This window comes from Suillus paluster (genome assembly GCF_016628075.1).
Source record: "Suillus paluster strain FC165 chromosome Unknown EDB91scaffold_9, whole genome shotgun sequence".
NCBI lineage: Eukaryota > Fungi > Basidiomycota > Agaricomycetes > Boletales > Suillaceae > Suillus > Suillus paluster.
Genome location: NW_024537569.1, coordinates 637,604 through 663,503, shown reverse-complemented (window position 1 = coordinate 663,503; position 25,900 = coordinate 637,604). Strand labels below are relative to the sequence as shown.

Below are 25,900 nucleotides of genomic sequence, written 5' to 3'. Positions count from 1 at the left end.
ACGTAGAGACTATGTACTCACATCTCAGTCTCTTGGAAAAGGCTGAGATGCGCTCGTGCTACCAGTGGTGTTCTTATAGTAAGCTATATAGAAACGAAAAATATATCAAATGAATAAGTAAAATATTGCAGGACACAAGCCGACATCAATGTGTCGCTCAACAATGTCCATTTTGGCTTGGGCTCGGACCACCTGTCACTCTCCCTCCTCAACCATCTCGGATTGGTTGGTCTTCTTCGTCTCTAATTGTTCGGATCGTTCGGACTCCAACACTCCCCCTCGAGCGCAAGCCAGGGACATTTGTCCACATAACTTTTGCAGGCATGGGCGAGGCAGGGCCTTGGTGAATGTGTCGGCGACGTTATGGTCGGTCGGGCAGTAGAACAGTCGGAAGGTCTCGTTCTTAATGTGGGAACGGATGAAGTGATACTGTAAGTCGATGTGCTTGGTTCGGGATTGGAATTTCCCATTCGACACAAGCACTATTGCTGCTTGATTGTCACAAAAGATGGGGGTAGGGAGTGGGGTTGGTTCATAAAGCTCTCCAATGAGGTACTGAAGGTAAAGTACTTCTCTTGCAACGCTAGTCAGGGCGATGTACTCAGCCTCTGCAGTAGACAGCACGATGAGTGGCTGCTTCCGCACGCTCCAAGCAATGGGGCTGCCGTTTAACATAACGATATATCCAGACATCGAGTGTCTGTGGGGTTGCGATGCCCAGTTGGCATTGACGAACGCCTCGATACCTCCATCTGTTGATCCAAGGGTAAGTTTGAAATCTGCGGTACCCTTCAGGTTACGCAACACGCGCTTGGTGGCTTCCCAGTGGGTCCTACCAGGGTTGCGCATAAACTGCGACAGGGTAGCAATGGCGAATGCGATGTTAGGTCGCGTGCTGGTGGCCGTGTACATGAGGGATCCGATTGCTCATTGATACGGTACGTCGTGCATCGCATCTAGCTGCGCTGCTGTACCGGGCGACTGATCAATAGATAGGATTGCACCTGGCTCCATTGGTGTTAACGTGTTCTTCGCATCCCCTAGGTAAAACCGCTCGACTATCGTGTCAATGTAGGCTCTCTGGGATAGAGTCAAGGTACGTGCTTCACGGTCTCTCGTTACCTTGAGTCCTAACAACCAGTTAAGCTCCCCTAGATCCGATATCTCGAAAAATTTGAGCAGCTGCACTTTAAAGTGCTTGATGTGGGAGATATGGTTGGCGGTGACGGCCATATCATCTACTGATACGGTGATGATGATGTGTTCTGCCTTGCCGCGTTTGAAGTAGACCGCCTGGTTGACCTTCGATCGTGTGAAGCCCAGCTTCGCGAAAACGCCCGCTAACTCCTCTGCCCACTCGAAGCCCGCTTGCTTCAGCCCAGGTAAGCTTCTCAGCAGCCTTGACACCTTTCCTTGCTGCCCATCCTTCAGATAACCCGGCGGCACCCTCATATATATCTCCTCCTGGATACTGGCATAGAGGTACGCACTTTTGATATCGACTTGATGTATCTCCCAGTCTCTCTGCGTGGCCATCATCAGAACCGTTCGAATGGTGCTCATGTTGGCAGTGGGCGCGAATGTGTTGAAGTAATCGACTCCGTACTGTTGCCTCTGACCGTTTGTGACGAGACAGGCCTGGAGTTTGAGTTTTTCGCCATCAGGACCGCATTTGGTGGCCAGAACGAAATGACAGGGTATCAGGTTTGCACCGCGAGGTGCGTCTACTATCTCCCATGTTCCTAGCTTCTCGAGCTGACTGATTTCGTAATCTACAGCTTCCTGCCACTCAACTCCGTCAGGGCTGTTCAGGGCTTGCTGCAGGGTTGGTTCTGGTTCGGCTGCTGCTAATGCAAGGTGGATATGGGACTCCTCATCCAGTAAGTCCAACTCTGACGCTTCTAGTAAGGATTCGATCACAACTGACGCCGTCTCTCCTTCCTGCAGTCTTGCATAGTACCCAGGAAGAGGTCTGTTTTGCGTGATGCGTGGTGCTGGCGGGGTGATTTGCTTGGTGGTTGGTCTGGGTGGTGTAGAGGGTGCCTGAGGGATGGTCTGGATGCCTCCCACGTTGCTGGGGTTGTTGGGTGGGTCGTTCGCGGCAGCGGAACCACTTAGCTCCCCCTCGTCCATGACATCCTCAGGTACCATTACCTCTGTGGGCGCAAAAGTGATGCTGCGCTCCACGGAAATGCAATGTTTTATCGGCCAGTAAACCCTATACCCCTTGCTTTCTACGTCCACTCCAATGAAGAGAGCTTCCTCCGCCCATGCCTCCAACTTACCCGCCTCCAGGAGATGGACATAGACCCTTGTCCCGAATTTGTGCGCTTGGGCCAGGCTTGGCTTGATATTATGAATGAGTTCGTGAGGCGTAGTGGCGGGGGTCGCACGGGAGGGAAATCTGTTCTTCAACCAGGTCACATAGCTCACTGCTTCAGCCCACAGGAACTTTGGTAAGTCCTTCGCGATGAGCATTGCACGTGCGTGCTCTACTAACGTTCGATTAAGACGCTCCGCCACGCCGTTCTGCTGGGGTGAGTCGTGTACCATGAGTTGACGCTCGATACCTTGCTGATGCAGGTAGTCATCGAAATCGGCGCTCAGATATTCTCCCCCTTGGTCTGAACGGACCTTCGCTAAGCGAACGCCAGGCGTTTGACGCGCTAGCCAGGCCTCATAGGCCTTGAACGCGGTGAGTGCCTCGCTTTTGAGCTTCAAAAATTGAAGTTTTGTCTGGCGACTATAGTTGTCAGTAAAGCTGATATAGTATAGGCATCCCCCTAGACTCGCGGTCTGCGCTGGTCCCCAGAGGTCCGTATGCATTAACTCTCCATAGGTAAGTGCACGGGTCATAGCTTCATCTGGGAAGGGCTTTCGAGCTGACTTCACCTTGATGCAGGCATCGCAGAACTCCGGCTTCGACGTGGGGTCAATATCGACGCCCGTTATCAAACCCTTCTTCACCGCGTCTATGACAGCAGTTTGGGACACGTGTCCGAGGATGTGATGCGCCTCGTTAACGGTGAGCTTCGTGGTTGCTACGTTAGCGTGGTGTCTCTGACGACTCACTACCACACTGTACAGACCCTCCACTTGAGGAATTTCCGTGATGATGCGCCGCGGGGGCCCCTTTGACAATATCTTGCACATGCGGCCTTCAAAAAGGACCGCTAGGCCTCCTGCTGTGATTCGATTGGTGGAAATGAGGGTAAAGGCCATGGTAGGGGCATATAGTGCATTCTTCAGGGTTACCATTGTGCACTTCTCACCGAGAGGTAAGTCGATCTGCACATCTCCTCGTCCGATCGCGCTGAGAGTTGAACCGTCCACAGTATGAACATCTTGGGGAGGAATGGTAACGAAGTTGCTGAACTTCAAGCTGATCGGGGCAAAAATGAGACGTTGCTCCCGAGTCGACAATCACTGCCTCTCTTCTCAATGGGTAGGCCCAGGTCTCTCACTACACTCGCTAAGTCTGACGTGACGAAAGTGTACTGATCTTGGGAGTCAGGTTTCTGCTGCGGAGTTTGCCTGCTTGCTTCTGAGGCTTTTCCCCTCTCTTCCTCTGCTGGTTCGGGCCTTGCCCTTCCTTGCCCCCTCCAGGTCTCCAACAGTCCGTCTTGTAATGGCCCTTTCGTTTGCAGTTGAAACAGGTAACGTCAGGGTTGGTCTTGTTGGTGGAGGATGGTGTAGCGCGCCCTTTGCCTTTTGCCTCCTTTGTGGTGAGAGCTGTGCTAGCTCCCTTCTCGCCAGGGCATCTTTTCGGTAAGCAGTCTGTGCTCGTACTCTTCAGTTATGATGGTGACGAGCTCAGTCGGGTGTGACGGGAGTTTTCGTGATCTTCGAGGCTGCTGTGATGGACGACAGGAGTGGTCTATAAGACTCGGGGAGGGAACCCAGGATGATCACGTGAAAATCTGGGTTGGCGATCGCGACGCCCATGCCTGCAAGCGATTCACGGAGCCTCATGAGCTCTGCAAAGTGAGATCTGACGTCTCCTGCCTCATCGCACTTTGTCTCTTGCATCTGACGACGTAAGTCTATCTGGACGAGCTCTGTCTTCCCTTCATGGATCTGACATATCTCTTCCCAGATCTTTGACACGTCCTTCAGCTTCTGGACTCGCAGTAACAGCCGATCGGTAATTGTGCTGAATATCTGCTGTTTCACCAGTGAGTTTTTCTGGTGGTACTCGTCTGTACGTTTATCAAGTTCATCGTAATCCGCCTGTGTAGGCGTTGGCCCGTCCGGCTTCATGATAACCTTCGTCTTTGGGTCAACCGTGAAGGGTTTCGGCTCACTTGCTCGACCGTCAGTATACTGCATCAGACCTCTAGCGCCAATGGCTGTTAACATCCGCTCCTTATAGGTTATCCAGTTCGAGCCATCTTCAGCAAGCTTCGGGACGTTAAGCAGGGTGGTGTTGGAGCTGGGGAGCGATGTATCCATGATCGAGACAGGGCTCATAACCTGTGGTGAGTAATTATATTGCAGGCCTTCGGGGATGTTCTAATGAACAAGTATAATCTCAGTCTCTTGGAAAAGGCTCATGCAATGAGCTAAGTACCTAATGAACAAGTATACTAATGACTTGTTAGCTGCGTTCTAGTTGATACGTAGAGACTATGTACTCACATCTCAGTCTCTTGGAAAAGGCTGAGATGCGCTCAGTGCTACCAGTGGTGTTCTTATAGTAAGCTATATAGAAACGAAAAATATATCAAATGAATAAGTAAAATATTGCAGGACACAAGCCGACATCAATGTGTCGCTCAACAATGTCCATTTTGGCTTGGGCTCGGACCACCTGTCACTCTCCCTCAACCATCTCGGATCAGTCGGTCTTCTTCGTCTCTAATCATTCAGATCATTCAGACTCCAACATGAAGGTGATGTGGAAGTGTTGTGCTGTCAAAATGTTGCAGCATTATGCATGAGTCAAGGTCTGACTACATGTGGGTAGACTGTATTGGTACATGCTGTTTTCGATGTTTGGACTTTTTTGACTTTCTCACAGTCTTTCTGTTATCTATTGGATTCCCCTGCTATCAATTCTTTATGGATCCTTCTGGTAGTCGAGGAGTGAATTTATTGGTATGTATGGGGTACACTGTGATAGTCCAATCATAAAATATCAGTATATTTATGTCTGAGAATTCTTATCAGTGAGAATAGGAGATATATCCATGACATCAATACCCTGACATATTTCTGCCCAATTCTGGCTATGAGATGGCTTCAAATATGTACCACAGGTAATATATAAACAGTCTAGATAGTCTATGCAATGGTAATGTAGTAAAAAATAGAAAATATGCGAAAATATGTTACAGTATAGGCAGAAGGAGACTTTGGATTGCTGAGAAAGATCCTGATACTGTGCTGATCTACTAATGTAGGACACTTCAGAGATGCAATCAAGCAGTGTAATAAGTCAATTTACACTCTAATACATGCTATATATCATCAGAATTGCTCCCCCGCTAACGGGGCAAAAAATCAAATATGTTTTAGTCCTGGCCTCCTGGGGTGCACATATTAGCACTGCAGGCTATGCAGGCTTCTAGATCATGCAGAAAGCGGTCTATTGAGTCTTTCTATGTATATATATGCAAGTTACTACTTATATACAGGAGTGGTGATGGGGATAAGCTGTGGTGAAGCAGGTAGAGCTGGCAGGGATATGTGAGAATAGTGAGGATACTGGAATATCTAAATTTGGTAATATTTCAGGCATTAGTGCTGGTTTGGGACACCGGAGAATCTCAGAAGCCATTAAGCTTAATTATGTAGGATTTGTAGACTACAAATAAACTTGCAAAACCTCCTCATTGCTTACTAGCTATGGTTAAGCATAACCCTGGCATGTACAGGTGCCACAGGCTAGTGGGTGGTTGAGATTACTGCCAAAAAAGGTGCATGCATTGTTAGCATCTTGGGCAGCAGCAGAGACCCAGTGCTCTGCAAGACAGTTCAGGATCTGTTGGTAAGAAAAAACCTTGCTGTTCTCATCACTGAATGCACGCCAGAACAAGGTGTTGTCTGGGTATCACTGCCATTCTTCGGCAATGAACTCGAAGACAAACAAGAGGTCAGATAGTGTGTGACTTGCTGAAGATAAATCATACCTTCCAATTTCCCCATTCTGCTCAAAGTGCATCCCATGCTGCAGTCTTAACGCCCTTTCCTTTCTTGTAGAACTCTCCCCAATACTTGATAGGGATTCCGTGACCATTGACAACAAGTAAGTTTGATTCCTCCCATTCTTCACACAGCCGGTTGATATCTTTGGAGAGGTGGACTGTAGGAGGTGATGGTACTGTTGTCCTGTTGTATAAAGACTGCTCTTGGCCAAGGTGTGTGATTCCAAGGTTTTTGGGGGGAGTTATCTCTGGACTCTGGATGCAGAGGCACAGATGTTGTCTGCATGATCATGCAAGGTTTGGATGGTGCATTGTTGCTGATAATGCGTGCTTGTGCATGGGACTGGACAATTGTGTTATGGCACCCAGAGCTCTCCATGTGTAAAGTGCATGTATCTTTTGATTCCATCATTGTTTGCATATCGAGAATGTGCGATGTGAGGACACTGATGTGATTTTCAGTATTACTGAGATCTTCTCGCACAGACAACATGTTGGAATCTACTTTCCACATACAAATGGTGAAAGTGTCCTGATGTCCATCATGTCTGAGTCCTTCAGCTTCACTTGCGGAGGCAACTTGTTGGTGGCAGTGTTTTCGCTGTGTTATTGGAGGCGGTACACTCAAATCATGAGGCATATCAAATGCTGACAGCACCGCACATGCCTTTTTAACAATATTGTTATGAGCTTAGCATGATATAGCATCACTTCCACTCACCCATGCTGAATTTGCAGCTCAATCGTCATCCTGGAGTGCCTGTTGTGTGTGATTTGCACTCTTCTTGCTTTTGTAAGTAATTGTTTGTTCTTCAATTCTGAACGCCTCCTCAATCCTTCGTTTTGAAAGGGATTGGCGTGAGATATGTTCCCCTTGTTTTTGTTTCAGCTTAGGCTTGAATAAGCTTTGCCAAGCAGGAGAAATTAGATACACAAGCACTGATTCAGAGTGCATGCCAGTGACACACCTCAGCCACTTGTCTTGGTCATTGGAAAACTGACAAAGCCTGTTCAACATCCCTGTGTGATTGCCACAGGTTGGCCTGCCATAGCTCTTGAGCTTCTCATGTAAGTTAGCCTTTGTTGTCTTCACTGTTCTGTTACATTTTCATGAATTAAATCAAACATGCTGAAAGGAAGAGAAATGTGTGACATACACTGTCCAAGTGAAAGATTCCACTGCTTGTCCTGGTGTGACTGAGTACAGGCAGTTTGAGCTCTTCCAAGTCAATGTCCTGATGTTGAGACATGGCGACACCATGAACTGTAATGTATTTACGTGTGAGTGTCAATGTTTAAATTCAGGGGGTTCAAGTTGGTTTGTTTCTGTGCTGACACATTTCAATTCTCCATCACCTGGTCTGAACTCAGATTTTTCTGTCATGTCCTTACTACATGCCTTCAAAGGTGCTGATCTGTACTTCGCCGAGTCAAAACACATCAGTGTTGAGGCTGCTGAAGAGGATCAGACTGAGGAGGAGGAATCTCTCCTCAACAGCTTTGATGTTGATGACTGTGAAGCTGCTGGCACCCTTTGGTTCAGTACTACAAACACTGGTGAGGACAATGCGAAAAAGAAGAAGCTTAACAACAGCATGGCACATCACAACCAGTTAGCATCTAGTTTGCAAGCAGCATCAGAGGGAGTAGTTATTGGTACAACACTCTCTGACTACCAGAGGTATGCCATGGATCAGCAAAAACATTTTGTCTCATGTGCATGATCTCTCCAGATACTGGAATCAGTTTAAAGAGTTTTGTGTCACCATTGACAAAGCACAAGTTGCAAGCAAGATTGACGAGCTTTTTCCAAACCTTCCGGCTGAATTTCCGATGTGGATTGCACTATGGATCATGGATAAGTGAGTACATCAAATGTTGTGTTTATTTCATGCTAAGCTACAGAATTGAGATGCGATGAAAATGATATATGGACTGGGAAAGCAAAGGATCCCAGTGTTCCACGTGTGACATATGGCACAGCACAGAAGATGTGTGCTGCCATCAGCCACAAATTCGGCAGAGACTACCAGCTTGGAACACAGCCATGGTTGGAGCACCCAGCCATACCAGGGAAATTCATCAGAAACCTGTCACTTTCAGTGACCATTTCACAGTATATGGTCAGTCTCTGTCAGGTGAAAGGTATTGGACTTTAGTGTTGTGAAAATCAGCATGGGCACTGATTTCACGCTGTAGATCCAAGCAGGCTGAAGCAGTAATGAGTGCTCATGCCATGGATGAACCTACCATGAAGAGGCTCTGGGAATTTGCATGGTCCACAGACCAAAAAGAATTCGGCCCAATTTCACGCAAATGAAAGGCAGAAAACCCATCTGAATGGGCTGGATTTTTGCTCTGCATGATGCTTTATTTACTCTACCTTCTGTCCATGCTTTGCCTGCTCCACTATGATGAAGCATTATGGATCACCTGGGCTGATGTCACATTCCAGGTTCAAGACTTGCTGATAAAAAACCACTGGCTTGATGCAACTCCTGAACTTTTCACGTCACAAGTCAGGTACCAACCTGCACAGTTCTGAGTGAAGCTAGAATTACCCTTTCGAAAGATGCATCAGTATGGAGGTCAGTGACTTTATGGGCTGTTGCCCACCTTATGGCTAACCTCGAAACCCACAGGCATAGCCCCATTCTACATATATGCTGATCCTGACCAGCCATGGATGTGCTTGCTGTGAGCATTTGCTATCTGGTGGCTGTTAGCTCATGAGAGACATGAAGACCTCAATGGGTTCATCTTTTGGAAAAGATTGGTGTAGACAGCATCAGTCTGAGCCCAACAGATTGCATGGTGAGCTCGAGGTTTGTAGACATCAAGAGAATAAGGTTGATATGCTATACTCAGACCTCAAACTCCTTCCTCAAATGCTTCCGAAATAATCTCCTTGACATTAGTGTTGATCTGCGTCCATATGGTACCCACTTGTTTCATCAGGGCGGGTGTCAGTTTCTACACACAGTGCAAGGCTGGTTGTTTCGTAAGATCTGTGACTGGGGTGGGTGGGCTGAGAATTTCAACAACCCTGGTACCATATTCAAGTACCTCTTGTCTTGGAACGACAATCCAGCAGAGGCTCATGAACACTACATGAATCCAAACAGACCAGGCTGTGACCCTTGCTATAGCTGCGGAAGAACTTGTCATTGTGGTTAAATAAATACTTGCAATACATATCTCGTCTTCTTGTTTCAACTGTCAGAATTGAGGGGAAAGTGAAATCAGAATGAGAGAAACATATGAGACAGCTTTGAAGGATGAAATACAAGTAAATAACAATGCCACAATCATTGGTAAGTGTCGGCAATGAAAGTGAATATGTACAGTAGGTTGAAAAAATGACATGACTGCATCAGAGAGTAAGATCAATAAAGTCACAACTAACACCGGTGCTACAGAGCACTGCATCGTCCCCATCTTGAGTGAGGTCCATGACATCACTGACTGCCACTGCCTCATCATCGTGCACGAGATCAATGATAGTCGCAGAAGAGAGTAGTGTTTGAGGTGCTGGGATGATTCAGAGACAGCAGGATCATTGTCTGCACCCAGAAATCATAAATTTTGTCAGCAAGCCAAACTTGAACAAATCTGTGAGATCTCGGTGTGTGATCCTCACAATGAGAGCACCCAGGCGAATCCTCAAGCAACTGAAGTGTGGACTGCTCAAGATCATGAGTGGGCACATCATTATTGTGCCCTGGAACACCTGCAAGGGCTTTCTTTGGGCGCACAGCATGGCTCTGAAACACTGCCCTCAGTGCAGGCTGGAGCAAGAGCAATCTGTATCTGACATCCATCAAAATATTCATGTGCAAAGGAGAACAGCAACAAACCTCATCACTTGCAGGAGAATTATTAGTGAGATCCTCGAGGACTTTGTGCAAGACCACAACAGGCCAGATTGTTCAGTGAAAGGTGCTGACAACCTTCTTTGAGGGCAGCTCAGAAATTGCAGTGACAGCAAGCTGTGCATACAAGTTGATGATGTGTGGATCAGGGAATGAGTCAGGGAGTGAGCAGGCAAGAGCAGGGTGAGAATGTCCCATTTTTCCAGTGGGATCATCCACAAGATGATACACCGTACTTACTATTATTAGGCATTCTTGTACTAATACTCAACACCAGTGTTATATATCATCCCAAATACTCCAGGACTTCTGCTATTTGGTGTACACTGTGCAGGTAAGCAGCTTGGCACTGTCTGCTGCTTATACTATCTAAATGTGGCATCCCAAAGCACCCCCCACCATGTGCCTAACCTTCTGAAATGGAGAAGGCACTACTCCCACACCCCTTGCCCTTCTCCACCACCACCACCACCACCACCACCACCACCATTGTCTACCCCCCACTGTAGGTGTTGATGATGCCTTCTATATAGGTTCTTTAGCCACCACTACTACATGGCACCGTCCACTTAGCTACACACTACTGTTCTGAATGCCATCCTTGTCTCTCAAGGATGTCACCACCAGCCTCATCTCTCAAGGATGCCCACTGCCACCATGCCACCAACTCCATCTATCACACTTCCTACTATCTATGTCATGGGCATCAGCAAAGCATATTACAGGGTTGTTGAAGTCCACTGCCATACATGGCTTTTGATGCTGGGCTTGGACAATTTGTGTACTATAGGCAGGGCAGCAAACTCAATGAAGGGAAGATGCAATTTCAAAGTGGCAATCGTGCATACAAGGTACGTTAACTATTTTCCTGCATGATGTTCTTCTCAGTTCTGCAGAGATGTTAGTTGAGGATTGCAAGGCTGTTGAGGTGATGCTAGTTGATCTTGATGTTGATATTGAACACATACCATATACTGCACCTCCTGGTGGGAATGGAGCAGACCTTAGCCATGGAGGTGGGGAGTATGAAGCCTTTGAAGGACTAGCTCAGCAAATGGCAGACCTCTCTGGCTTGTAAGTGTTTTTTTCATGCCTGCCAGTACAAATGTGCTGACACATGCTAGCTGCTATGTGGATCCTCACACATGCAAGGACTGTATCGATGTCCAGAACATCAATTGGAATCTTCAGATGGAACACCTCATCAAGGCTTATTTGGACTATCACAATACCTCAGCCAGCTGAATCATATCATCATTAAAGGCATCATTGGCCACTATGTCTTCTGGTGATCCATCATCCTCATCCAGCCCAGCATCAGATGTCGTGGTACCAGTACCACACACTCCACTAAACTCAGGCAGTGCTTCAATAGTGTCAAGACAAATAATGTGGGTCAATCTTGAAGAAATATCCCTTTGTCGTGGACAAAGATATGCAATTGACAAATCTCTACATTGAGATGGGTCAACTCCTTGTATGAGCACTTCATCTTGAAATACATTATTGCAATCTCATGATTGCCTGGAACCATCCAGGGCTTAGTTAAGACATCCTGTTGAGAATGCAAGTGTTTGAGCAACTCAAACTCAGACAGAAATCCATAGTTCACAATATCATTCCAGGTGAGTTGTGGTGTAGGAGGTAGCATGGAGGGTGCTAGCTTATTGTATTCATCGAGAACATTGTGGATGCCTTGCTTCATGCCTTGATGGCCTTTCTGATATGAACACAAAGTTTATAACATGTAGAAACCAGTAAACAAACAAAAAAGGTTGGTTCATCACCCTGCTGCTTACCTGTGCCTGATAAATTGGCTTTTGCAAGCTCAAGTAGACGCTGTACAACAAGCTGTTGCAACTTGTCGAGTGCACATTGGAAATTATGAGATCTAATCCACTCAAGCACTGACAGATATTCAGGATGCTGGGGAGTCCATCTCTCTTTGATGCCAAGCCTTTCTTCCAGATCTGCAACTACACAAATACAGATCATCAAACCATCCAATGCTGCTTGGCATTGAGCTTCCAATTGTGATGTCTGCTGCATGTCCTCTGCATAATTGATGGTGTGTGCATGTGATGTATTCCTGAATGAATCTGACATCTTTTGCCATTTTTGACTGCACAAAGTCTAAAACAATGTTATGGAAATAGATACATCACTTACTCAGCAGATTGGAGGTCCATCAGCACCTGAACATATGAACACACAAGTACATGTTCTACAGGTTCATCTTTGAGGTCCATCAGAAAATTCTTCTCTTCTTCAATCCAGCATTTAAAATCATCTTCACAGATGTTCAGGCTTGATATGAGCCTGGAAACCTTGTCCTCATATTTCTTGATAATGCCAATAGCTTGTCTGTAGTTGTTCAGTAGAAACTTGCCTGATGATGTTAATATTAGTACAAGAATCTGATGTGAAACCTTGATAACACTCACTGAGTTCACTGTATTTGTCTTCATCCCATTGTTGAAAGTGACGATTGATGAATTGTGCCCAGTGGTACCTGGATGCATAGTGTATAACATATGAGACAGAATTCATTGATGAGAACATGCGCTCCATGGTTTCAAGATCCACTAGGCTGAAACTGGGTAGATAAAGAGGATGATGCTGTACTTGACATAATTGATTATGAGTGTAGTCATGAAATGAATTGACACAGAACTGTATTCAAGCTTCTTCAGCTTTCTGGCTGAGGAGAGGGCTGTTGTGCACAATTCCACCAAAGGTACATCCTACATTATAGCCCATGCCAATGTCTTCGCCATAGGCATCAATCATAGCGTTCATGATAGCAAGTGGATATTTTGCATTACATTTACAAGTGTCAGTATCAGATGAATTAAATTAAAATTTGGACATCAAAGGGTGACTCACAGCTCTCCACTTTGGACCATTTCACAAACTTTGATAATGAAACCATAATGGCAAGCAGATGCAAAAATCCCAGTTGTTTCATAAATATCAGTCTTCTTGTGATCAGGAGCACTACTCTTCCATGTTAGGCAGGATGCCAGTGTCTCATCAACATCCTCGTCCTGAGTCTCAACTGAAATCAATAAGCACAACAACAGAGTGGACAAAAAAGACCTTGTCATCAGGCTCCTTGTCATGGTCGACACATTGACAGTGTTGAACTTGATCCTTGAACCGGTCAACTTCTTGATGAGAAATGAAATATGAACTGTTGAAGTTACAGTGATCTGATGGAGCCACAGCAGCAATTCGCTTGCAGGAATTGTTGCCATCATGAACAACCAGAATCTTTGGCTTGAGGATCTCTTCACCATTGACCTAAAAGCACAATTCAATGATCATAGTATGTGATATAAGATGGCTTACCTTGTAGGTGCAGCATGGACACATGTGCTTCAACCACCAGTCCACATCACTGCATCCAAGAGCATCATCAACTTTCAATTGAATGTGCTGGAGAATAGAGAGATATGCATCAAATGCTATTGAGAATTGTTCTTGAAAACATGTGCAATAGTTGACCTAAATATAAGCATTAGCAACATGAAGATGAAATGAGGTTACATACTTTATGAATATTGCATAATGCTCGTGTAAAGGCTTGTATACTAAGCTGCGCATGACAGTGCCGTAACCTGTGGTAAAGCTTGAGCATGTGGACCTCAATAGCCACAGATGGTTCAACCGGGGAGCAGCCCAGGAGTCCGCATTTTAAAAGTGCCACATTGGCAGGCTCCTCAGGATGCTGGTGTATGGAAACACAAACCTCATGCTTTGGATTTTGATTCATTGTATGTCATAGGTACATAGCTATGTAACATACTGAATGTTCCTACTGCAGTCACATGAAATATATGTCCATCCTCCATTGATGATTCCATGCCATCATGTTTGTTGCTATGTTTCCATTGCAGATAGGTGCAGGTGAGCTGTGGAATTTGCAAGTCCCAATGAGCATACATCATCCTGAGGTGCTTGCATCGTGCTTGTGGGCCTGAGTGACTAGTGTATCTAGAACACAATTGAGATTGATTCATTGATTCATCAACCAACAAAATGATCGGCAAACTTACTTTGATGGGGCTGCAAATTGCAATGCACAACCAACCACATTCTTGTATTTGCCTCCTTTATGTGATATCTCATGATCAAATTTGTCATGTCAGTGGTCTTCAGTAGTCAGAAAACCCATGTTGTCATCAGGCAGGGCACCTGAACTTGCAGTGATGCTGCTAAATGCATCCATAGGTAATGCTATTGAAAAAGATCAATAAAATAAATAAAAGAACAGGAGGAACTTGATTATGCACACATCAGGTAGTCTTGACACCGTTTCAGGCCATCCTGCACCTCCTTAGCAACTCGAGCACCAGACTTGAATCAGCCCTTCCCATATGTGTGTGAAGTTGCATGCCAAATTCCAAGAGGGGACCTTGAGTTTTGAGGCTGCTACGTGCCTACCATGCCGGTAAGACATGATGGAGAGAAGGAGAAAGCACTGGAGTAGTGATGTTCAAGGCCCGGCTCAGCTCAAAAGCCGGGGCCACAGCTCGGCCTTGGAGGGCTGGGGCTTGCTTCAAACCAAGGCCAGGCCCTATGGTAGGGCTCAGGCTCGGCTGGGGCTCGGCTCAGCTTGGGCCTAGGGCCTTGTGATACAAAAATGTAGCAAGTAAATCAAATTTCATCTAACATTTGAATAAAAACATCTTCGTCATCTGATTCTAACAGCTCCTCATTCTCACCTAAATCCTCAGCAACATCATCCCACCCATCATCTTCGTTGAGAGCAGCAGGAGTCTTATCTTCGGACGATTCATCATCTACGGACTCGGTTGCAACAGATGGGTCCTTGCGAAACAGGAGATCGTGTTTGATCATGCATTTCAAGCACTGCAGTGCTTCGATGATGTCGTGTTTGAGACGATTTCGGCGCTTGGAGATAGTAATACCGGCAGATGAGAATGCACATTCACTGGACACAGATGTGGCCATAATGGAAAGGAAGTTGCGCGCAAGTGACGCCCAGACTGGGTATTGAGGTGCATTGATGCCCCACCACTGCACAATAGTCATATCTCCAAGGTGGTCCTTGGAGTTGAGGTAAGTGTGAAAGTTGTGCCGCCATGGCTCATTCGCAGCTTCGGAGGGAGTAACAGAACTTGTGGAACTCATGCGAGAGATTAGGGTGGGCTGCAGCATTGAGTCACTGTCATCCTTGCCGTCAGAGAGCTCTTGCAGCAGAGCATCGAGTTTGCGATTCCCTGTCTTCCTGACCTTGACTTCAACACCATTCCTAGAGTCAGGATTGTTGCTGTACATTTTGAGATACCGTTCTTTGTACTAGATGTAACATTAGTGAGTGTGTTGTGATGACAGCTTTGGAATTGTACTTACCATCTCCTCTGCATGTCTGCATGCTTCGACAAGCAATTCCTCACCCCAATACTTGCAAATATGGGTCTCCTTTTGTGACAGATCGAGAACTGTCGTTGGAAAGTCAGTGGGAGTAATATGTACATGAAAGAATAATGCACGCATCACCATAATATGGGCGTCAGAACTACTCGACTTCTTGTAATACTTTGCAATCTTCTCAATACTAGCATCGAGGCCCTCTGCAAAATCGAGATACTTGATGTGTCCAGAATGTGACGACCATGCGCTATGCAACGACTCTAATGCAGGCAATGCTAAGTGAAGCATTGGTCCTTGTTCAGACGAGAAGGACTGCTGTGACAACTTGGCATACTGTAGTTTCGATGTGAGCCACAATTCAAGTTGTAAGATAAAAATACGTACACTGAGGATTGAGAGCAGATGTTGAACACGGGTCCACTCTTCGGATGATAGCTCAAGGTCCGTAATCTTTTTCCATTTAGCTGAGTCCTTCTCTTGCAAACTGAGCAGGCCCACAAAATAGTCAACTTCCTAATAAACATCAGTGGGCACAACATTGACATCCTAAATTGAACTTACATCTCGCAGCTCGAATGCACGTTGAAGCATAGTGTATGTTGAGGACCACCTTACTTTCATGTCGAGAAGCAATTGTCATGGATGTTTGATTGGTGTGTGGCCATCTTCGTCTCGATGCTGGACACTCTGAAAAAGCTCCTTTCGTTGAGCTGAGGAGCGCTCCTACAATGAAGGATGTCAACACAACATATGTGCATTTGATGGACGGCAAACCTTGACACAGATTGATCGGACTAATCCAACCTCGTCTCATTCAAGTGCGGAGTGAGTTGCGGGGGCTAGCAAATTATCGTTAGGTTGGGTGGCGTCGTAGTATCTTGACTTGCTGTGTGTGGACAACAGCGCCTGAGTTGCGAGGTTGATAATGTGGGCCAAGCACCTGAATATATAAGTGAGAATTGGTAGTAGTAAACAAGACAAAGAAAATCTTACCGAAGGCACCGTTTTTTATGATTGAATGTCTTCTTGGTGTGTGCCTCGATGTGGACTGCGAAATGTTCCATCATGGTATCATTGTTGGCTGCGTTGTCACATGTAATATAGCCAATCTGAAACTCCATTAGCGCCACACTGTTATGAAGCTAGAATTTTACTTACTTTATGTGCAATCCCAACACATTTAACTAATTTGAACAGCACTTGACCAAGACAGACGCCATTGTGAGCATTGTTCAGTTGAGTAAAGCCGAGATGGGCACTTTGAACTGTCCAAACACCGACTGTTGTTTCTTCGATCCAGTGACCAGTGAGGGCAAAATAGCCATCGACATTCGACGCTTGCCAGGCGTCACATGTCAGATTGATCCGTCCTTTGACAGCGTCGCTCTTGTTGTGGTTCGCATTAGAAATAACAACAAAAAAAATCAACAAGACTTACAAGTAACCGTTGGCGAAGGTTGGTGAGATTACGCTTGAAGAGATTGATAATGGCTCGGCACATCTTTGGTCGACTAGGTAGCTTGACACCATTGGTAGCTCGTGCTGCTACATCGATCATATATTTGAAGGACTTGTGGTTGAGTGTGTCAATAGGCTGTGAACTGATAAGTGCCCAATTGCCAGAATTAAATAAAAAAAACATACCTGGTCAGTTCAATCAGCCATTCAATGGCAGCCTCGCGGAAGATTGCATCTGAGTATGGGATGATCCGTTCCTTTGGTTGCGGCTCACAGAGGTGGGCGTTGAGTTGTGCTTGAGAGTCAGCAGCAGCATCTAGCTTGCGGCACTTGGTGTCTTTGGGTAACATCGAGACAAATTTCTCGGCTTCGGCCCATGTAAGATATTCATTCTATGAATGAACAGTTAGTAGCATGTTTTCTCGGGTTGGCAATACTTACCCTGTGCAAAGCATCCATATGGCGTCGCATAGTCATCACCTCATTGACAAAAGCAATGGGTTTTTTCATTTTCTTGCTATCGCATAGTCAGTACAATGTGTGTGAGACAGAAATGTAAATTTACCTGCACAGTCGACAATTCCAGTGCTTCTTGCCTTTGTCAGCGTAAGGCTTGGAAAAAAACTTGGTGATGTCACGACTTCGCTGCTCTTGATGTGGGTTTTCAGAGGCCTCGTCAATGCTCATGACTTGAACATCCTTGAGGAAGCCGTCAGCATCAACTTCATCAGAGTGGTTTGCTGAACTAGTTGCATGCGGTGCGTTGACTACATATGTCAAATAAATGTCAGTATTATGTATTTGTTTCATTCGATAGGAAAACTCACCAGTTGATGGACTTGCATCGTGTTCAGTCTCGTTTGTGTGTTCGGGAGGATCAGGGCTATAAGCTCGTTTTTTGCCTGTAATGATGTAGGTATTAGTCAGTACTTATCCAACAAAATAGTATAAACACACCTTTCATCAGTCACTTTTTGTGTGTGCTGCCCGTCAGCTCGATATCATTGTCATCATTGTCAACCTCAACGACGGTGACTTTGTGGCTACAAGAACTCATAGGAGATGCAGAAGGAGCATTGGCAGCACGACTTGCATCATTGTGAGCCCGCCTGTGTGAAACTAATTCTTGATCAGCAGCATTATCCGCACAAATTACCTTCGCTGATGGCACAGCGACACGTTTAGGGCATGCCGTACTAGTAGGTGGTTCCTCACTGTCAGAATAGACGCGCAGCACCATATGCGGATGACCTGTTGAAAATTCAAAAACTCAAATTAGTTTATCCTAGACAGCTGAGGCTTTGAAACTATTGCAGTTTCACGGTCATTGCTGACTGAACGAAAATGTACCTGAAAGCCGTGGCCTGAAAGCCCGGCTCTGGCCTGGACACAACTTGAGCCAGGCCCTAAGCCTTCATAGGCCGTCTACAAAGCCCGGCTAGGCCCAGCTCACGGCCTGAAGCCAGGCCTTGAACATCACTACACTGGAGTGGAGCAAAGAAGTGTTGACACAAGGCATCCATGCAGTGCCATGTAGCCAATATCTTCCAGTGGTGACATAATACATGCCAGTGCAATGCCTTGAGGCAATCATTCAGAAAAGGTTAGAGTGGAGATCATCGTGTCTGACGATGAGCAGCATGGCTGACAAATCACCAGAAAGTGGTATGTCAAAACATAAGTCACAGGACTTGTGGGATGCGTTGTTGATCAAACTATAAGTTGTGGGACTCATGGGACTGATCTATTATTTAAGTAATCATTATCAGGGAGATTATCTATTGTTATCTATTGTTATTTAATCCCCAGGCTATGTATATGAGCTACTGAAGTACCAAGGTAACGCTGGTGGTATTGCTGGTGTAGCAGAGTAATGGATTCAAGGGTTATAACCCTCGGAGACCAAATTAGGCACCAAGCTATATAAAGGTCAGATCTTATGTCACTCTGGTGCTCATGGTTATTTAGCTTGTGTGAGCATAGATAGCTTGATAGTATTGCATCATTGTCAATAAACTTGTAAACTAAACTGTGCAGATGCTACGAGTGGGACAAGTGCATGATACCCCCAGACATGATTTCTTTCTACTGCCGGAAAGATAATCAATTCTGAGCATTCCCCATAACAAGATCTACACTATAAAATGACCAAGACTCTGGTGGTATTTTTTGTTTGCCTGTAAGCACTTGGTTAGGAGAGTGTCGATAACAGAGATGATATCTCCACCAGTTAAGCTCCATCATCATAGTGATGGCCAGGTCTGGTCCTGAACCATGGTTCGAACCCAAACCATTTCAAACCTGACTGAAGTCCAGTTCAAAGTTCGGGCAATAGGGGGAACCAAACCATCAGTCTGGTCCACAGTTCAAGGACTTGCAGAATTCTCGAACCTGGTTCAAACCAATTGTCAAGCAATAAGGGGTGGTATGAAATTTTTGATCTCTAGCTTGACCAGACTTACATAAAACTGAATTCTGTGGGGCCAGGTGAAATTGATGCAGTCCTGCTGTGCTCATGACATGCCTGTGATGCGGTGTGGGTACAACAAGTGCAGCAGAGAGAAGTCAATCTACTACACAGTTGGGTCTTTGCTGCCTGCTGCCTCGCTTGGGAACAAGTGCGTTCGACCCTTCAGGGGATTGCTACTGGGGAATACTAGTCTCTGTCTAAAGCGACCCTATAGGATGAAAGATCCGCAAAAGCAGATGAAATGGATAGGATGCAAAACATATGGATTCGTCAGATGGAGCGGATGGCACTTGCGGATCAGACAGGATGTGAATCAAAGTCAAAGGAAGTTCATTAAAGGTTGGATGGATAGTGGGTATAAGTCAAAGCGACCTTCTGGTAAGGTGCAGGAAAAGTGGGAGGAAGTTACATGAAGTAAGTATTTTTCGAAACCCTCCATGCTTATAGGGTACAGTATTTTCAAGGAACATAGATATATAGGTAGCGAGTCTAGACCGTGCCATAAGCTATCCGAAAAATACTGGAGTGTGAGAGGATATGTCTGTGTTCAGTCAGTAACAAGAAAATGCGTGTGAGTATGTACCAATGAGGTAGAATGGACGTGGACAGGACGGATGCGGCGGATGCGCGAGCTATAGGGGGAGATCCGAAGGTATCCGCATGTCATCCGAAAAGCGGATGGGTATCAGATGGAATGGATAGGTGTCGGATGGACGTTGGATGGATGCCTGATGCATCAGAAAAGTGGTGGATACGAGCCTAGCATAGGGATACTCCCTACAGCGGATGTGTATCGGATGGAATGGATAGGTGTCAGATGGACGTTGGATGGACGCCTGATGCATCAGAAAAGTGGTGGATACGAGCCTAGCATAGGGATACTCCCTACAGCGGCACTGATCAATCATAACATTAGAACATACATCAGACAACACACAACATCATGTGGCACTGTGAGAATTCTTTCGTCTTGTGTTGTATCATCTCTAATTCATTGTTAAGTCTTTGCTGCTTGCTATCAATGGTCACAGGTTCACCCTTGACTTCATTCGCTATGGTCTATTTCAAGGGGAAGCTCATCCATTGGACAGGTAAAGCCCTAGAGACAGATATGAAGATCTCAAAAGGAACAGGAAAGGTGATCCGCACCAACAAGATTCAATACTTATTGGTTTCTTGTGCAGTCATACAGTGATGGGCATCAGTTGACTGGCAGGAGACAAATATTTGGTGAAGATTGAGACTGCTTTGATCAATCTGCTTGAACTTCCACTGCCCCTGAGAGCATCACATCAGAGAAGAGTATGTAAGTCCAAAATGATCTGGATCTACTCTGTTCTCCAGCTGGAAACATAGGGAAACATTCCTCCAGATTCCTCCTCAGCCTTACCATTTATTTTAGCTTGGCTCCATTCATTGCGAGTGGATTTATTGGCTGGGCAACGGAAGCCTGATACTTTAAACGTGCGAAGGGAGTCAGCGGCCTGAGTTGATTCAAATCCATCTTGGGGTATGGGGAGCTTCAGCACAAGTCCGCAAGTCCAATGTTACTGCACGCACATCCCCGTGTGTGTTGGGATTTAATATTTTTAATAGTTGTACTCGTGAGTTCGAGTTCACACTAAAAGAACACAATGCCTCGGCTTGCGTGGTCCAACTATATAGTATGCTGCCTCTCGAGTCATAGTCCTCCTCCATTTAATACTTTGATGTTTGCCTACCATGCTGTATCTTCTCCAACAAACTCTGAAGTGCTGCACTTAGCTCAAAGGGTCGGACCTACTAGTCTCCCCAAGCCAGACCTTGAAAAATAGAAGATAGTCGGTCGGTCGGACCGTCCAAGTCAAGCTTCTAAGTATATAGCAGTACTTATTTTATTAGTAGGTATATGGTCTTATATGGTCCCCCCGGTATACGGCCACCATACTACGACTTAAACTGAGGAGGGAGGGGATCAACTTGAATGTCGAAATTAAAAATGTGCAGCATATGCACTCTGTACAAGGACCAGCCCTTTTAATACCTTGCAGCGCAAGGTCACACGCCTGTACTACGAAATCTGCGCTACCGTGTCATCTGTTTCTGATTCCGATAGTTGTTGGTCTGAATCTTTGTCTGCCCTTTTTGCGGTTGCCACTTCAGTGCGGATTTGCAGTCAATGCACCTGCAAGTCCCGTCGGCACTGCCCGAGCTTAGTGTTTTAGCCAGCACTGTGACATATTCATATCAAATATTTTATTTCTGTTCAAGATTTCTTTCCTTTTGTCATACAACTAGTATCTTCTACTTGTCTCTGTGAATGAATTTTTTTGTGCTATTTGGATGGTCCGGTTCAGGGTTCGGACCCTTGATGAACCGGAACTGGACCATTGTTGGACCGAACCGACGGTCCAGTCCACGGTTCTGTCTGTGGGGAGAACCGAACCTATGGTTCGGTCCTCGGTTCTCAGAATTTGCCAGAGAACCGGACCAAACCGGACCCGTCCATCACTACATCGTCATCGTATGAATCGATATAAGTGAGAGGGGGGTAGCTTACCTGACGTTGATCTAGCGTCAAATCGTCGCAGTAACCGAATAATGACCAATCGTACCGCTCACCATGACCTGTCCAAGCCAGCGCAGCGCACGTACATAAGGTGAACACATACTGTTACTCATTGCAGTACGACGACAATAGACTGGTGTCTATGAGGCGAGCATTCGTCAACACCACGGGTCTGGCCAGTCTAAACAGGCTGTTTCATGTTATTTCCAAAGCGGCACGCCACTCCTTTGCGAGGGTCCCCAACTCGCTGTCTTCCACCCGCGACCCCAGGGGTGGCATTCTTCCGCAAGATGTTTTTTCCCTTGTGTGGATGCTATGGAGCGCCAAAATAATAGTCCTTGTTTTTGCTGAATGTTCATTGGGCGATACATCATACATGTCGCAGAAACAACAGCCCACCCTGGGGATAATTTCGGTGATATCTGGCCAGTCCGAGTCATACTGAGAAGAAGCAAAATTTATCATACGAATGCAATTGACTCAGAGGTTGCAATTATGCTTGTTGGAGAAATCATGGTGGGCGGCATCGGAACTTGATGCATGACCACCATTGCAGTGATCATCAGATGATCTGCAGATCTGATTCTTTCTTCAGCGCTCACAGATGGGATTGGAAGCTGAGCAAAAAGAACAGGTTGCAAGTATGCTCGTTGGAGAAATCACGGTAGGCGAAGAAGAGTTGGTGCATGATGGTAGTGATGCCAATTTGACTTCTCCTTCTCTTGTCCAACTCACAGCAAGTTTGGCGCGTGTAACAAAAGAAGAACAATTTGGTCGGAGCAGTAATCACTGTGGGCGACGTCGAAAAAGTTGATGGTGGTGGCAGTGATCATGATGTGAACCTCAACTTGAACTGTCAAGTCACTGACTCCGAACTGTGGCTCTTACAACTTATCCGCAATATTCTGCATCAACGTTCGAAATTCCAGAAATCGATTGTGCCCTTAAAATGTCTGAACAATAGTAGTGTTGTTCTGGCTTAAAAGCAAACTTCAATTTCTTGTCTTCAACGAGTTTACTTTTCTTTCCTAACAGTAGCCTCCTCCTCATGGTCAATACTCCTGGCGTCACTGCGCCAAAGACGCCCCCGCACGGCGTCACCGCTGCTTCCCAGCTCAAGTCCACCCCAAATGCAGTTGGTTCTGCTACTATCAGCGAACGCATCAGTGCTGTTGGCACTGAGTACGTTCCCTTTTGCTCTGGCCACCGCACCCGAGTATTGACCTTGAACAATGCATGCAGAGTCGGTGATGTCCGCCCATGGATCACTCGGGATGTCGAGGACTTCAGGGAATGCCATCCCGATACAATTCTGCAGAAGCTCCTAGATGACTGCAAATATACCTTTGTTCCTCCCATCGAGAAGTCGAAACTATTTGAAGATTCCCTCCAGGCCGTCGTGCAGCTCTGTAACGACCAGAAGATCAAAGGCCACGTTGAGGATTTGTAAGTGAGGAGTTCAAATAGCATGAAAAGATGCTGACACCATCGTCCAGCGCCAACTGCACCTTAGAAAACGGTTCCTACACTCATTTTATCCAAGCTGCCAACGCTGCACTCCTCGAACTGCGCAGCTTGAAAGTGTCCGGATTGCGCGATTATACGCGCAACGATGAGCACTGGGGTCTTAACACTGAATTCAAGCATGTGCCTGGTGAATCGTGCGAGATTTGCGTCCGCGATGCAGACGGCGATGTAGACCTCAAGTTTGATTTGATGCCCGGTCAATGCACGACTCACTTCGGTCTGCGTGGCCGCGCCTTGTATATCATCGTGTCCAAGAAGCTTCTCCCGATCACGACGCTGAGCGGGGACGAGTTCCTCGCCGCATGGTGGCAAGTGGTGCTTTGTAAGTGTTCTTCCTTCTTGTGCCCTTTACTGTCCATTAATTACTGCGACCTCAGGCCATTATGTCCTTTGGCAGCACGGCGTCCGTCACCGCGACGCCAGTCCTAGCAATCTCAAGGTATACAAGACCTCAGATGGTCGATATATTGGCGTGCTCAACGACTACGACTTATCATCGACTCAAGGCACTCCCACCGGAAATTTCGAGCGTACAGGGACAGTGCCGTTCATGGCGATTGACCTTCTCTCACCTGCAGCCATCGCAGGCCAGGTCGAGCACCTTTACCGACACGACGCTGAATCGTTAGTATGGGTCTTGGCCTGGATCTGTATGCGGTATGAAAAAGTGGTACTCCTGCGCGAGGGCAGACCGCTCGATGACTGGCTGAGAGTGAATGCTTTAAGATGCGCGGAGAAAAAGTCTGACTTTCTGTTGAGGATTCAGACCGACGACCCCTTCATACAACCCACGTCGTCGCATCAAGATAACTGGGATGTTGCGTTATCTTGCCTAGACTCTATCATCGCGATGCGCAGCACGCTCTCGAAACGTGCGAAGGTTAAAGTTGTGCTGGACGACAATTCTGCATTCCAGACGTTGCTCAAGGCGAACGTACCGTCGTGGCTCCACACATAATGCTTCGGTTCACTTTCGACAGTCAGCTTGTAATAATTAGCAGCAATCTTGTAGAAGGTTATTTGAATACGTCCTTCAGAGATCGCTTTACTAGTTTGTCAAATATGTACCTCAGAAACGTGTACAAATGAGAGCTCACCACCGGAGGTTTAGCACTGTCGTCTGGTAAGTAGTCACCGCGACGTCAGCCTTGGCAATCTTACCGTATACAAGACCCCAGATGGTCAATACATTGACGTGCTCAACGACTTCGACTTGTCATCGACTTTACTACCACCAACAAGGTGCATACGGGAACCGCTTGATGAGTGGCTGAAAGCGGATGCTCGTGGACGACTTTCTGACCAGGATTCAGAACAAGGACAGGACCATAAAACCATCACCGTCGCATCAATCCAACTGACAAATGGCGCTGTCTTGCCTTCACTGTTTCTCCTTGTCGCTGTTCCAGCTTGTAATTTTGCCCAACGATGAGTCTGGGCTTGGGGCGTGGCTGGAAGCTAATATATTGTCGTCTCATAATAAGTAACAGCAGTCTCGGACAAGTTATGGTGAACGTCATTTAACTATGGTTCAAATATCATGGTCGAATATTCTGTAAAGAATCGGCCGTGAAGATCTCCATATGCATGACCACGGCCCGTGCTAAGCGTGCAGTGCACATGGTCATCTCGACCTGGGGCAATCCAGGAATCTCTAATACTGGTGTTGCTCGAGGAATGTTGAGTATTACTGTTCAACAAGCCTCGAGCAACGTTCGAGGCTGAACCGATAACAAACACAGATCTTGACGAAAAGACAACACTCCACAAAGGAGTTCAACAAGGAAAAAATTGCAAGAACCAGTCCGAGAGTAGTCTGAATCGAGTTTCACGATCCACAAAGGATACGCGAGCCACGAAGTGAACTCAAGGACGAACCAGTACCATTGGATAATGATATCAATCAGTTGCACCTCATACGCGTAAGGTCGAGTCGTAGTTGCCGGTACTTCATGATTATTCGGGCAGGTGACAAACGTTGACGTTCGCCTGACTAAGTGGCCCCAAGTCGACCCACCGATGGACCACCTAGTCCCCCCCTGTGAGAGCCTTCTTGGCGGGCGCAGGCGCGATAGCGACAGCTGACTGTTAAACAATAGACACAAAGTTCGCCCAATCCCCGCGACGCTTTCAAAGCTTTCATTCTCGCCCTCCTCTGCTGTAACAGAATCTTGGGGATATGAAAAACGAGGCTGCTTTTCTGGTACGTCGCGCAGCTCGTTAAAGCTGGGCTCTGCTAGAGCCGATCGAGGGGGATTGGAATGCTCAGACCTTAGCCCGCTCAGAAATTCGGATGCGTGGAGCAGTCCTGTATGTGATGAGCATTCGTGGCTTTCGAGCTGGTTGAAAGAAGAATGTGTTCAAAGTCCGCTTTTTATACTTTGCCATGCTCACTGCTCAGGTAAGCTGAGTACAGCTCGACCACAGAATCAAGATTCGAACTCTTTCATGAACTCAGCAGCTGACGGACTATTTCTTC

At 46.4% G+C, this 25,900-nt stretch overlaps 6 protein-coding genes across 6 annotated transcripts; 3 read left to right on the top strand and 3 right to left on the bottom strand.

Moving 5' to 3' along the window:
* Nucleotides 1–6,152: 6,152 nt before the first annotated feature.
* EDB91DRAFT_1079400 (uncharacterized protein) lies at nucleotides 6,153–6,896 on the bottom strand (the record flags this gene model as incomplete). The annotated part of the gene is made up of 3 exons (XM_041315126.1): nucleotides 6,153–6,401; nucleotides 6,663–6,747; nucleotides 6,868–6,896. The coding sequence occupies 3 exons, from the start codon at nucleotides 6,894–6,896 to the stop codon at nucleotides 6,153–6,155; spliced, it is 363 nt and encodes a 120-aa protein (XP_041180766.1).
* A 1,241-nt stretch (nucleotides 6,897–8,137) lies between these two features.
* Nucleotides 8,138–9,323, top strand: EDB91DRAFT_1235730 (uncharacterized protein; the record flags this gene model as incomplete). Its single annotated transcript, XM_041321358.1, has 6 exons — nucleotides 8,138–8,269; nucleotides 8,470–8,601; nucleotides 8,698–8,734; nucleotides 8,789–8,843; nucleotides 8,883–8,924; nucleotides 8,966–9,323. 6 exons carry the CDS (start codon nucleotides 8,138–8,140, stop codon nucleotides 9,321–9,323), a joined length of 756 nt encoding a protein of 251 aa, XP_041180765.1.
* Nucleotides 9,324–10,675: 1,352 nt separating this feature from the next.
* EDB91DRAFT_1245139 (uncharacterized protein) lies at nucleotides 10,676–11,263 on the top strand (the record flags this gene model as incomplete). Its single annotated transcript, XM_041322502.1, has 3 exons — nucleotides 10,676–10,869; nucleotides 10,907–11,092; nucleotides 11,143–11,263. The coding sequence occupies 3 exons, from the start codon at nucleotides 10,676–10,678 to the stop codon at nucleotides 11,261–11,263; spliced, it is 501 nt and encodes a 166-aa protein (XP_041180764.1).
* Nucleotides 11,264–11,414: 151 nt separating this feature from the next.
* On the bottom strand, nucleotides 11,415–12,817 carry EDB91DRAFT_1235729 (uncharacterized protein; the record flags this gene model as incomplete). Its single annotated transcript, XM_041321357.1, has 8 exons — nucleotides 11,415–11,510; nucleotides 11,550–11,606; nucleotides 11,631–11,681; nucleotides 11,703–11,734; nucleotides 11,818–12,140; nucleotides 12,188–12,407; nucleotides 12,463–12,691; nucleotides 12,743–12,817. 8 exons carry the CDS (start codon nucleotides 12,815–12,817, stop codon nucleotides 11,415–11,417), a joined length of 1,083 nt encoding a protein of 360 aa, XP_041180763.1.
* An 83-nt stretch (nucleotides 12,818–12,900) lies between these two features.
* EDB91DRAFT_1047772 (uncharacterized protein) lies at nucleotides 12,901–14,040 on the bottom strand (the record flags this gene model as incomplete). The annotated part of the gene is made up of 5 exons (XM_041313344.1): nucleotides 12,901–13,071; nucleotides 13,097–13,321; nucleotides 13,370–13,525; nucleotides 13,572–13,769; nucleotides 13,810–14,040. 5 exons carry the CDS (start codon nucleotides 14,038–14,040, stop codon nucleotides 12,901–12,903), a joined length of 981 nt encoding a protein of 326 aa, XP_041180762.1.
* Nucleotides 14,041–23,194: 9,154 nt separating this feature from the next.
* Nucleotides 23,195–24,728, top strand: EDB91DRAFT_1198161 (uncharacterized protein). Its single transcript, XM_041320613.1, has 3 exons — nucleotides 23,195–23,340; nucleotides 23,391–23,743; nucleotides 23,799–24,728. Exons 2-3 carry the CDS (start codon nucleotides 23,611–23,613, stop codon nucleotides 24,377–24,379), a joined length of 714 nt encoding a protein of 237 aa, XP_041180761.1. The 5' UTR covers nucleotides 23,195–23,340; nucleotides 23,391–23,610; the 3' UTR covers nucleotides 24,380–24,728.
* Nucleotides 24,729–25,900: the final 1,172 nt, after the last annotated feature.

Bases quoted from the DNA above. Each gene is read 5' to 3' on its own strand.
- EDB91DRAFT_1198161 (XM_041320613.1), top strand. From the start codon at position 23,611: ATGCCCGGTCAATGCACGACTCACTTCGGTCTGCGTGGCCGCGCCTTG. The intron at 23,744-23,798 runs GTAAGTGTTCTT...CTGCGACCTCAG, and splicing joins ATGGTGGCAAGTGGTGCTTT to GCCATTATGTCCTTTGGCAG.